Source organism: Pagrus pagrus (genome assembly GCF_965226575.1).
Source record: "Pagrus pagrus genome assembly, chromosome: 16".
Lineage (NCBI taxonomy): Eukaryota > Metazoa > Chordata > Actinopteri > Spariformes > Sparidae > Pagrus > Pagrus pagrus.
The window spans coordinates 16,341,459-16,354,779 of record NC_140200.1 but is presented as its reverse complement, the minus strand read 5'-3'; the positions used below and the strand labels follow the sequence as shown (position 1 = coordinate 16,354,779).

The 13,321-nt window shown below is 38.6% G+C and overlaps 1 protein-coding gene across 8 annotated transcripts in view; it reads right to left on the bottom strand.

The window, feature by feature from the left end:
* Window positions 1-13,321, bottom strand: part of lama2 (laminin, alpha 2) — a 210,794-nt gene that overhangs the window by 28,276 nt on the left and 169,197 nt on the right. For all 8 annotated transcript variants that reach the window (XM_084377871.1, XM_084377872.1, XM_084377875.1 and 5 more), the window contains 10 exons: window positions 11,774-11,852; window positions 11,550-11,681; window positions 8,429-8,545; window positions 7,992-8,155; window positions 7,554-7,692; window positions 6,316-6,418; window positions 4,993-5,109; window positions 3,168-3,350; window positions 1,957-2,111; window positions 1,309-1,452 (listed from right to left, as the gene is read on the bottom strand). In XM_084377871.1, the coding sequence (XP_084233997.1) occupies window positions 1,309-1,452; window positions 1,957-2,111; window positions 3,168-3,350; window positions 4,993-5,109; window positions 6,316-6,418; window positions 7,554-7,692; window positions 7,992-8,155; window positions 8,429-8,545; window positions 11,550-11,681; window positions 11,774-11,852 (1,333 nt within the window). The remainder of the gene's footprint in view (window positions 1-1,308; window positions 1,453-1,956; window positions 2,112-3,167; window positions 3,351-4,992; window positions 5,110-6,315; window positions 6,419-7,553; window positions 7,693-7,991; window positions 8,156-8,428; window positions 8,546-11,549; window positions 11,682-11,773; window positions 11,853-13,321) is intronic.

Here is a 13,321-nt window from a genome sequence, read left to right as displayed (position 1 = left end):
CATACGCATGCACACACACCATTATTATTCATACAGCATTATTCACAATTAGAGATTATTAGTAAGTCACATTTGAAGACACAAATGACACACATACACACACAAGTACACACACACACTTATCTTTCTAGTCTCTCCAGGGTAATGGCGATTATTCATTAGCACAGATCACAGGGCAGCATCGTTATTATTCAACTAGCATTACACACTATTAGTGAAACGTTAGAGGTGCGCGCACACACACGCACAGACAGAGCATTACTATTCATGCTGAATTCTTCACTATTAGAGAATATTAGTGAGAGACACCAAAACACACACATGCACGTTCAAGACTTCCATGTCAGATGAAGCAAAGCAGTGATTTCTCAGGGGAAATCAGGCTAAAGCAGATAGCAACATAAACTTGTTGTTAATTGCTGCTGCTCACACACACACACACACACACACACACACACACACACACACACACACACATATGCATAAACACATACCCACTCATATCCACACTTAGGGATTATCAGTGGTACCTTAAAACAGCAGTGGGCTACGTTATAGTGGTGTTAGTGAGTATGTGTCAAGAAGTATTAATTATTCTCATATTAGACAAATCACTCTGGGAGTGTGTGTAGGCTGTGTGTGTGTGTGTGTGTGTGTGTGTGTGTGTGGCTGAGAGAGAGGATGGTAAGTGTTGTAGGAGTGTTTTTATCTGTGCACTTATACTTCATTTTGTGTGTGTGTGTGTGTGTGTGTGTGTGCATATAAAGCAGGCAAGTATGATAAATGATAAACAATATACAGCATCTGAACATTGTATTAAATATGATTAATGCTTTAATATGGAACAATTTAAAAAATGTGAAAATGTCATACAGATTTTGGAGTTTTATCAGCCATAGATAGACACAGTTTGACAATTTTCCCCCCAAAGCCATAAATACAAATTAGTTAGAAAAACAGAATTAATGTTAATACACAACAGTGCATTGGTATCATGCAAAATGCATGTTGTTATGTTGGTGAGATGAACTTAAGATATCTACATTAAGTTCTCTACATTCATGATAACTCAGTTTTGCTAAGGGGTTAAGCTATATTTGTGAGGACAAACTCCAGTTGCTATTCTTGGCAGATCTAATGAAAAAAGAGCTTATTTGTGGTTAAAGATTACAATCAAACTTACAGTCGCATTGAAGTTCTGGTAGTAGGTTCAGATAAACCTCCAGAAAAGCTCTATAAGTCAATGAGATGCAACTAAAAGGACGAGGGGTGCTAATTTGTAGGAAGTTAATCAAACAGTGTACTTACATATTTGGCTGATCCCAGGTAGAAGAGTAGGTTATCAGGTGTGGTGGTTTTAACGTGAAGGGTGATGGTGTTGTACCTCCCTTTTCTGATATCAGGTCGGTAACTACGGAGACAGTCACCACCTGAAGACACTGATACTTTGATCTGCAGAGAGGAAGAGAAAGAAGAGAAATGAAGAAGGTATCCACATGATGGATTTTGCGTCACACAGTAGCTTCGGTTTTGCATTTATTCTATACGTTGTGAAGGAAAACCATTAGATTCCATGGCTTAAAGCGTGGAATAAAAGAGTGATACATTTTGGTTCTGCTGTAACGTCATTTGTTTTTAAACTGTCCATAATGAGTTGATGCTAGATTACTCTATTGCTGCCTACCCACAATGCAGCTTGGCCACTGAGTGACATTACTGGAGGCAAATTATGAGATTACATGCAGCTTCCTCTGGTGGAGTACACAGTGAGATGTAACACAATGTGAAATTGAAAGATATTCCTGAAAATTTTAAATCAAAGTAAATGATAGCAAAACTGGAGCTGAGGATGTAATTGTGCTGCCATGCACTTAAATTATAATAAATAATCAATAAATGCACTCCCTCAATATGTTCAGGCTGAGGGTCGTACATGTCAGTCTGTCGACAACTTACTGAGTTAGCTTGTTTCCTGGCTTGGTTGATCAGTTCCTTGATTTGTGAGATGTTTCGCCTCAAATTGTCCTGCAGCTTTTTGATCGGCTGAAGCTTCTCCAAGAGCCGGTCAGCCTCATCCTCTAAATCCTTCACTTTAGCTCCTGCAGCATGGACTGGGGAGAAGGAGATAAAGTACAGAAGTGATACAGAACAGTAGAGTAGCTGTTATATTAACAACAAGCAGCGTATTACGGCTGAGACAGCGTGGCGAGCTGAAGAGAAAAGAGTGATGGCAGCTTTGGAAATGACTGATATTACTCAAGGAGGAAAGAGAAACATGTAGCAGGAGCAATAAAGATGGCGAAGCCTGTGAGAGATGAACAGTTAGCATAGCATTAACAGAGGACTATTGCTATTATTTATCGTAAAGGCTTGAAACTGAAAAATACATTTAGAAAGAAGGAAAAAAGAAAAAAAGACTACCATGCTTTGCAATGTGCAGAGCTCTCATGCTCAAGCGGCATTATTAGAAGCATATACTGTTTACTTTACAGCTATTAAAGACGGTCCTAAAACTAACGGGTGATGCTCCAATACTGTTGTTGGAATCAGATCATTTAGACACAGTTGGTATTGATTAAGCCCGAAACACACTAAGCTGCCAAAGACGCAGTGTTTAAATTGATGTTTAAAATTTACTGGCAATTATTTCATAAGCAAAGCCTACAAATGTCTGGAAATGTGTGCTGGCAGGGAAGCAACATTACTCGCATCTGTACTCGGCAATTACAACATGGTATTGGTGCACCACTTTTAATAATATGCGTAAGGTAAGTGAAATATACATACTGATGGCTGTGGGGATTGAAAAAAAGAGAGACAGGGAGAAAAATATCAGGTTTCGGTCGAGTGTGCCATCTTATGTGGCTCTGACACAATAACTTTATATCTCCAACAAAGTAAACATAAAAGATAACACGAGAAACATAAAGATAAAGCAGCCATATTCTTAGGCTTTAGGAATCTTTCGGCTGGGTCCGAGAGAATGAAACTGTAATGTTTAGAAGATAAAACAGGAAATTAAATAAAGGAAAAACAGGAAATAACCAAACCAATTACTTTGGTAAACTTGGTAAATGTTCAAGCAGCCAAAATAAAAGATTGTCCTGCTCTTACTTGTATTACTAGACTATGTCATAATGTCACAAGTCACAAGTAGAGGATTTTACTGTTTTTCTCGGGGTCCTGGATCATCTGATTGGCTGTGTTGACCGTGTCCTCCAGCTCGCTGTAGTTCCTCTGGAGGCCGTTGAGTTGCAGGTTCAAGTCCCCGAGCCGCTCCAGGACATCTATAGCAGTGGCGTTAGCATCTGCTGCTACAGCCTTAGTGGTTGCTAGCTTAGCTGCCGTGTCTGTCGAAGAATATTAAAAAAAACAAACACAAAAAAGTTATACAAAGTTAATACATACATAAATCAGTGGCATATCATTAGTTAGTCTGGCCCATTAGATAGTTTTAATGAGGCATTGTTTATCTTGGCGAATTGATCAATGTGACACGGCTGACTCCATTATAAGACTTTGTATTTAGACAAGTAAGCTCTAGTCAGACTTCTAAACCATTAGTTCATAATGTTTAGTAAAGTCTGACTGAGACACATAAATCTAAGCTGTGAACAGGGCCACGATACATCATTATTCTTATATAACATTTCTGTAAAGTCTTAAAAATTTCCCAACGTACAGAGAAATTGAGGAGCTATACAAATACTTAGAACTAATGGTTGTTGGCAGTGAGAGAATGCCATGAACAAAGTTCAAACTTTCCTTTAAGTTTACAAATTCACAGTTCGATGGCCATTGGTTGACACAGGTTTTGTACCATTCCTCATGCTACAAACTGATATAAAACATACATTTTTTGTTAGTATGTAGGTTTGGGATAAACGGTCTTCTGTTTTGGTCTGTTGTATAACTAAACTATGCCCACTGGACCATTTGCAAGGATCATTTTCCAGATAAATAAGATTATTCTGCTGAAACACGATAAATTGAGGTTTGCTTCATCTCAGCAAAACCTAATCTGTACTGGTTACTCAGCATTAGCTCAGAATTTGTTTAGAACAATAATATTATAGTGAGATAAAACTAAGCTAAAAACTACAACTAGGTGTGAAAAAACATTTTAGTTAACTGGAATAAAAATAAAAACTAGACTTTGGGATAAAATGAATTGAAACGCTGTTGTTTACTTACAAATATAACTCAAATAAAATAGCTTTAGTCTTTGTCAATTTGGTCAAATTTGTCAAAACAGCAAACATGAGGAAGCATTGTTTCATGTTTATTGAGACTGGCATGTCTACATGACTGTGACTGACTGAGTTAATTCCCTTAAAAAATTGCAGTGTTTGTATTGTAATACCTTAACTGGCCCCTGACATACTACTAAAATTTATACTTATGATGAAACGTATAAAAACTAAACTAAAACTAAACATTTTTAAACAATAAAAACCGAAGTGAAATGAGTAAACTCTGGAAACTAACTGAAACTAAACTGAATCGAAAACAAAAATTAGAAACGAAAGAAAAACAAAAACTAATGAAAAATACACATCTACTGTATAATAACTCTGGTTCATAATAATATTGATTTCTGGCCATGAATAAAAAACTGTTTTCATGCAGATCAGTCTTCCTGACCACGACATGTCACAGCATTGTGATATTTTGAACACACTCACAGGCCTTTGAATTAAAATTTAACATGCTCTCTTAGCATCTGGGTCGTCCATTCACAATTTGTTGTAACTACATTTCACAGTTTCCTGCGTGTTGATCTGAACACAACCGTGTGCATCGCTGTGGTTCAATAACCTCAGTATCACTGCAGTGCATTTCTGTGAGTCTGTGAGGACTGACATGTGTCAAGTTGAGTTAACCAGAGCAGCTGACCTCTATCGGCGCAGTGATATTGATCCACTCTCTCTTTTATCTCTCTCCCACCCGCGCACACACACTCGTACACACTGTGTATCTGTGCAGTCATACCATTGGGGATAGCGTTGAGCGTTGCCATGGTTCCGTTGACAGCTTTCAGCAGGTCTTTGGCTTTGTCTCTCGCTGCTTTGACTCTGCCCTTCAGCCTGGCCACACTATCTGCATTCTCTGCACACACAAACACAATGATGATGATGATGATGATGGTGGTTTAATTTAAAGTCAAGGTTGCCTACAAGCAAAAAACACAAAAGATTGACTGACAGAAAGTCAGAGAGGCAGATGAAAAGTGACTTGTGGCAGATAAACTGCATCAAATGAATTAAACTCTTGTTTATATTTAATACACAATATATTTTTTTAATAATTACTGTAAACTATTTAGAGATTACAGTTTCTTGTACATCAATTAGTACCCTATTATATCCTTACAATGTCCGTTGAGTATTTCTTTTTCTTACAACTTTTTACTTTTACTCTCTACATTTGAATAATCGATTATTTTATTATGGGTCATTGCACACCACCTTTCCAACATCACCAGCAGACTTGTGGAATACATGTGACGGGATTACTTAATTATGATATTGAAAAAATGGTAACAGAGTTAGAGATAAAAGTTAGAGAAAAAAAGATGTAATTAGATTACATATATATTCAGTAAAAAAGGGGGTTATGAACAGGATTGCAAATTTAATAAAATAATGATATACTCGTCTGTAACAATGCACATGTGCACACATGACAACATTTCTCGAGTCTCACACAACCGAATACTCCGACATAATACACACTCCTTATTACGATTAACTAGAAGTCATCCTATTATTTCTTTTCTTCTGTCTTTATTTGCACATGTTTGCTATTGAGGTAATCCAAAAGTAACATAAGGTAATCAAGTTACATCACTTTGATATTGTGATACTTGGATAATGTCACTGACTTGATTTTTTAACAGGAAATTAGTAACTGTGTCGGAATACATTTTTAAAGTAACCCTCCCAACCCTGATCACAAGACTGATCTCAGTGCATATCACGCATGGCATACGTAATGAGATAAAACAAAGTTAGAAGTAGTCAGAAGTTACCAAGACGGTAACGGAGGGAAACGGGGGAGGAACGGGAGACTCGAATGAGGAGAAAAGGCGTGTGGAGTGAGAAAGGCAGCGAGGACATTTGAGAAATTAACTTTCTAACTTTCTTTCTTGTACTCGAATAAAGAAATTGAACCGGTACTTCTACCTATAGCCAGGTCTTTTTTAAACAAGCATCTGTACTTCTACTTGAGTAAATAATGTATGGACTTTTGCAGCCTCTGGTAAGTCCTGTAGCAAATATATTGTACGTCACACACATGTATATTTATGGTTACCTTTGACGTCATTTTGAAGTCCTTTAGCTTGGTTCAGCAGTCTGTGACTTTTCTGAAGGGCACCTTGAGCTGCTTCCTTTACTGGAACATCTGGACCTAAGGCCTACACACACACACACACACACACACACACACACACACACACACACACACACACATACATACAAAGAGGGGAACAATGCAACATCTGTAACTTAACATGCCTACAAATGCTTCCAGAATAATTTAAATCCCACACGTGAATTAAAAAGCATGTTTGGCAATGCATAAAAAGGTGCAGTAATCTCCATTCTACCTTTCTGTAAGATCAAAGCAGCACTACACTACTTTGCATTGCTAAATGATATTCTAAGAAAGGCACTCGGCAGACTTAACTCCTCCTCACATTCATTCTCAACCTTCAACCCGTTCTTTCTATGCCTTCTGTAGCACTTTCTTCTCCTGCCCTTTACCTCTATCTTGCCACAAGAAAAAGTAAAGAAAAAAGACAAAGAGGTAAAAAAAAAGTCAAACAGGCGGAATGAGCTAAAAAGAAAAGGGTAAAAGGAAGAGGGAAATGGCAGAGGAAATGGCAGGTGAATGAATTGGCTCACAGAAGGAAAACTTGAAAACAGAGTGTAAAAAAAAAACTATTACAGAATAAAGGGTGAAAGAAAATCAAAGACGGGGAATGTAACCAAAGCAAAAGCAAACAAATGGAAAATGAACTGAGGAGAAAAAAGTAAAACAAGGACGGGAACAGAGAAAAGAGGGGACAAAATGAATAACTTAAGAAATAAATGAAGGAAAGAGGTAGGAAAAGGGAGATTTCAGGTGTGTGTGTAGTCATGATAATGAAAGAGGGAGAAAAGGAAAAAAGGAGGAAGAAGAGGGATGGAGAAGCGCTTTGATCTCTCAGCCATGACTAATGGAGAACCTGAGCTTACATTACTGTTACTGCATGCGAGACACACGCAAACACACATGCAAGCCCAAACACACGCACCACCATAGCTGGAATACTTGTACTTTGTATTTACGGTATTTATGAAGTACCTGAATGTGAAGCGGATTACAAATGGCACGACGTACAGAGAAAAATAAGAAAGGAGACTATGTTTTTTTCTCATAATGAATTATACTAAAAATGATCGAAAACTTCTTTAAAATCTGAAGGAAACAAGAATTCTGGACAGTATTAAGAAACTGCTATTTTGAATTCTGTTTTTGTTTGTGCCTTAGTAGACGTGTCCACTCACCAGTGCCAGCGCCTCGCTCGCCCTCTGTTTGGCTGCCTTCGCCTCTTTCTCCGCTGCATCGACATTTGCTTTAATGTTGCTGTATGCCTTGAAGGCAGCTGTTGCATTGAAGGAGAGATTTTTGGCTTCGGCCAGAATACTGTAGGGAGAGAGAAGACAGGAGAGAGAAACCGTTTTCCATTTGTTTTTTCCCCTTTTTGATGTGTTTCAAACATTTTCTTAAGTAATGAAAACCCAAATGCAGAACAATCCCGAGACACAACGATTACTTGAATTGTAACATCAAAAGAAGCTTGGAATGTAAAAAAATTGACATTCAGTCCAGCTCTTAATCCACAATCCACTTCATTAATCTTTAAAAAGAGTTTCAGCCCTGTCTGCTAACTTTATGCTTTACCTAAATTTGAGCATGTACAAACGTAATGTGTTTATATTCACCCATCCAAAATGGCAGCAGATTCATTCAGCTGCTTGGCATGCTCCTCTGCATCGTGCACGTGATTAGCCAGCGTGCCGTCACTTAAACCATCGGTGAGGCGACTGACTTTATCGTCCAGCTGGTCGTGAAGAGGACCCAGTTCGTTTCCCATCTCCTCCAAGTCCTACAGACAGAAAACAACAAGGCTCCGCTCACTTAACTTAGTGATGCAGAGTTGAGAGAGAAAAAAAGGTCTGACCCATTCGAATTACGCTGTTTTTTTAACCAAAGAAAGAACAGATAACAGAGCCAAAGAGAACACAGAGAGATATTCTTCTACTTTTACAAACTCCTCTGTCCTGATGCCAAAAGACTCAGAGAAGACCTCAGGCTGAATATTCAACAGTAGACTGAGTTTTTAAAGAGTTAGAGGGCTCTATTAGGCTGACTTTAGTACCTCTATCTCCTTGTTAATGTTGTCAGAAAGCTGGTTTGCTTCGTCCAGTAGTCGTTCTCCTTCTCCAAGGACCTCTTGTGCTTCCTGTTTCACGGCACTCACAGCAGAGCGCTTCCTCTGTGAAAACAAAGAAACAGCATCAAGAGCTGCATTTCGGATCACCAGCGTATGAGATTTAGGGCTGCAACTGACAACTATTTTCATCACAGGTAAATCTGCTGAATATTTTCTCAACTAACTGATTAGTTGCATGGTCTATAATAGGGCCTCTCAAAGTTGGGACTCTGGTCCGCATCTGGACTGAACGGCGAGACAATCCGGACAATCCTGTCGTTGACATCGTGGCGATTTACTGCCGAGTTCATGCGTTGGCGTTATACCTGATTATTTGCTGTCAGCTCACAGTTTCTACAACAAATGTAGTTGTTTAGATATGTCTGAGTCAGAAACAGAAACTGCCAAGCTCTGAATGTGAGCATGTTTTCCTTTTGGTTTGTAAATCTCGTAAGACTCTCCGTCACACCAGCTCCGGTTTGTTCAAAAAACATTCAATAAACAACAATGCCGAGTCCTGCTGCGCTTTGGTGTCGTTTATCTCCATAAATTGATCTGTCTGTCTCTCTACTGTACACTCAGAGGGACCTCATGGTGCATTCAGGTTCACGTCTAAGACTACTTCTACTGTTTGGCAACTGAAACTATTTGTCTGTGTGCTCCTACCAATCCTTGAATCTTTTATAGTCAATAAATATATTCCTTGTCTATTACTCCATGTACTTTTTAAATCAATAACAAATAGATACCTGGATGCCAAACAGTAGAATAGTAGAGTCTAAAAAAAATGTACTAATCCTAACAATACCTCCTCTAGGACATGTATAATTATCTTCTCCTACCAAGATAGACCAGACCTATCTCTCTCTATTCTGGTATAGGGAAAAAATGGTTGTCCTGAAATAATCGGTCAATAGCGGGCTTATACCCGCTGTCTACATCGCGTGAGTCAGACTAAATAAAAATTTAAACTAGTGTTCTCGTAATCACAACAGAGCAATCACTCAAGGACATTATCTAGTTTTAAAAACCTCTTTATGGTCACAAGCAGTTATTGAAAATAATGAAAACAGTTAGAGGACATTAGGGATACACAATTAGCAACTTGATTAAATAGGGTCTGAACTCGGTGTAACCCCAGTGTATTGTTATTCCACTTCCTTTCCTGCATAAAGCTTTCCTTTAAAGACTGCAGGGTCAGGAGAAACAAAGACAGATTTGAAGAAAAAAAGAAACTGAGTGTACTATATGTGGGTGTGATCACTGCAGAATGCCTCCTCCAGGACATGAATAATAATATTCCTGATAAATGCTGGTTGTGTTGCTGTTAGCCTGTGAACTTTCCTTAAAGATGGAAAGACTTAAAAGGAAAAATAAGAATGAGTAGTTTCTTTGAGTGGATGCCACTCTTTGTGATTAATTAGAAGGATTTTAGGAGACCACCCCCAAACTTTACTTACTCTTTAGTTTAAAATCACAAGTAACTTGGTCTGAATACCCCCAAACAGTAATCCATTACTTCTCTGTCAGTTATTTCAAAACCAATGCCATCTAAGTAAGCAGACATGCTTGTTCTGTTCGTCACCACGTGATAGAAAGTGCACAGATATCAGACATGTTCACTGGTAGTTTTTCTTTTATTCTCATGCAGATTTATGTGCAGGCCTGCTATTCTAAGCTCTTCTGTGAGGTATTTGTGGTATATGGTTACCCGTAATAGGTGTAATTTCCAAGACTGGAGAGTGACAAAGACATCACAACCTACATGTGGATGCCAACTTGGATGTGAGGCTGGTGAAAAACTGTATGTGAGCAGTAGAGCAACAGCTAGTTCGGCAGACCATGACAACTTAAATGCATCACTTTATTACAAAAGGTGTGCATTTGATATAAGAGTGCAGTCACAATCTCCTTAGGTGGTCCTATTTCCTGAGATGTTTTTCCGTCATTCTCCACGAGCTTTTAAGTTGTTATTTGAGAATGACATGGATGGAAAATATTTTGTTTTCCTTAGAGTGTTTCCATTGTTTGAATAACCTTATACCATATTACAAATTACATGTAAGCAAAGAAAATGAAATAATTATTACATTAATAAAAAGTTTCAGCTACATAATTAACAGCGATTCACCTGCTGTTGTGAAACAGAATCTGGGGTAAAAAAATCCAAAATGTGAAATGACTATCCAAGTTGCTGTTGTTGTTGACTTGAGAGGACATTCATCGCATGACTGCACCCTGCCATTCCACAAAACCATTCAGGAATGGCACAAGGACCATGACAAAGACCTCAAGGTGCCAACCTGGCCCCCAAACTCCTCAGATCTTAATGCTATCGAGCGTCCATTGGACGGGCCAGAAGAAGTCAGAGCCATGAGGGGGTGAACTTGGTCTGCAGTGGTGTCAATGGGTTGTGTCAAAGACCATCCACATGAATGCCAGGAACTAAGTTTGGCCAGCAGAACATTGCATTGTTAAGAGATGAATAATGTAACTCACTTCACCTTTAAGTGGTTTAAGTGTTTTGGCTGATCGGTGTAATTACACTGGAACGAGTAGAGTACAGTAAGACTTGAGTGGTCTGTTGCAATTATGTAGCCGGGTATGCTAGATTACTTTACTTATGACCTCTTCCAAGTGGTCTTTTGTTCAAAACCTGCTCAATTACTTTTTAGTTTCACCTGAAAAAAAAAAGGTGATAAAGTCTTGTTCCTTTACTAGGAAAATTCAGTTAGTGGTCATGTGTGGGTCAAAGAAACCCACCGGTGTGTCCATCAAGGTTCTTGAAAAATCTGGAATATCTTTGCATTCATCAACTAAGGCAGCTTAGTTCAGAAGGAATTAAATTATAATGATTGTAGGGATGAGGATGGAATAGTTGACCTCAGTTTATCTAATAGTTTATACATGATGAGAGGATTCAAATAGTAGTTAATTTCACTTGAGAACACAGTGACCATGAGCATAGAAATGATTTAGTAATCAAGCCCATTGCTTTCTGACTGCATTTGTGTGTGTAAAACTTGTGTGTAAATGTGTGTGACCATGAGTCTGTGTGCATCTGTACCTCCAGGGCTGTGAGGTTAGCTTTGTTTTGGTCAGCCAGTGATCCAGCCTGCCTCGTCTTTCCCTGGGCAGAGTAGAGTAGATCCTGGGCCTCCTGGAGCTTCGCCTCATGGTCCGAGAGCTTCTCTTTTATCTTGGGAAGCAGATGGAGGGAAGCATTAAAGTTAATGTCATTAATTTAGGGACATCGAAGACAAAAGAGTAAAGATTAGGAGTTATAATTACCTCTGCTTTCAGGTCTTCTGTGGCCTGATGGGGGTCGCCAAATAATCTCTTCACTTTCTGATACAACTCCGCTGCAAGGCTGGAAGAAGAAGGGAGGGAGAGATTAGAAATTTACATTTAGATTTTGGTCATTTAACACAGCGTTATTCATGGTGCACAAAAGTGGAACAGTGGAATAAGTTAGTATATGCGAATGCAACAATTCACAGAGGAGAGGCGAGGAGAGGAGAGTTATTGTGATGCGTGACCGAGCCTCTGCGAGACAATAATCACTCCATATGACTGAATGTTGAAATGCTGGAATGGAATTGCCGATTTTCTTCTATTGATCCCTCAGGCTCAGTTGGATTAAATTGTCGCGGTGTTAAACATTTCCAATGTCGTCACACTAATGCGTGCGTGTTTGCATGTGACTGGGTGGGCGAGTGAAGCAACATGTGCTAACAGTAATATTATGACAGCAACAGATTAAACTGGCAGATAATGAGACTAAAGAATAAAAAAAACAACAACAAACAACTGCAGACATGGGCCTCGTCAGTTTAGGAGTCTGATGGAGATATTGTAAGACATAAAATCTGCATTAGATCCAGAGTGTTTTCAACAGACAGCCTACAAAACAACTATTGAGAAAGTACAGGCATGAGAAAAAGGGCCTTCAGACAGTCATTAGGTTTTGTTAAAGGGGCATTTACAGCTTTGATATGCTGTTGTTACCCCTGGCATAGTTCAGTTGACAGCAGTCATATTTGGAAGCTAGGCGCCGATACATGTTGGTCCCTGTTACTATAATATTATATAATATTATATTATTATTACTCATACTATAATGTAAAGAAGGTTATATACTTTTTTGTCATTTCATTAGGTATTAATCTGCTGACCATTTCTTCCATTAACTGATTGTTTGGTTTATAACACTTCTGAAAAGAATGAGAAATGCCCAGAGCCCAAAGTAACACCTTTACAATGCTTATTTGCCACTAAATCAACTCAATTGATTAACTGACTCAGTCTAATCATTTCAGTTCTACTTGTATAAAAGATTTGTGTGTTTGCTTTATAAAAAAAAACATTCAATTTTATAAACTCTGCGTATGTTTTGTGTGAAATAAAAATAATATTTCCCTCTGAGACATAGTAGAGTAGACATTTAACCACCGGCTCTGATCCTGTCACTTCCCGTACAAAACTGGGAGTAGGGAGCGACAATTTTTTTTTCGTCTTGGGTAAGATAGATTTTAGACTGGTGGTGTCACAACAGGCATGCAGCAAAATAATTCACAGAGCACTGATGGCTTGGGGCCAGTATAAGACCTCCAGAAGTGACTGAATTATGGCCTAACGGCTTTGAAAGCTCCCTCCACCTCAACACCTTTGCAAAATCAGATCTGAAGGGGGCCACGCACAATTTCTGTATGATTCAACATTCATCTCATGTGGCGATTTCAAATCTCTATGTGCAAAAGCCAGATTTTTTTCATACTTTACACAACTACTTTTGTCACTTTGTGTGAGTGCTTGGAATTGCGGGCTGTTAAAATCAGA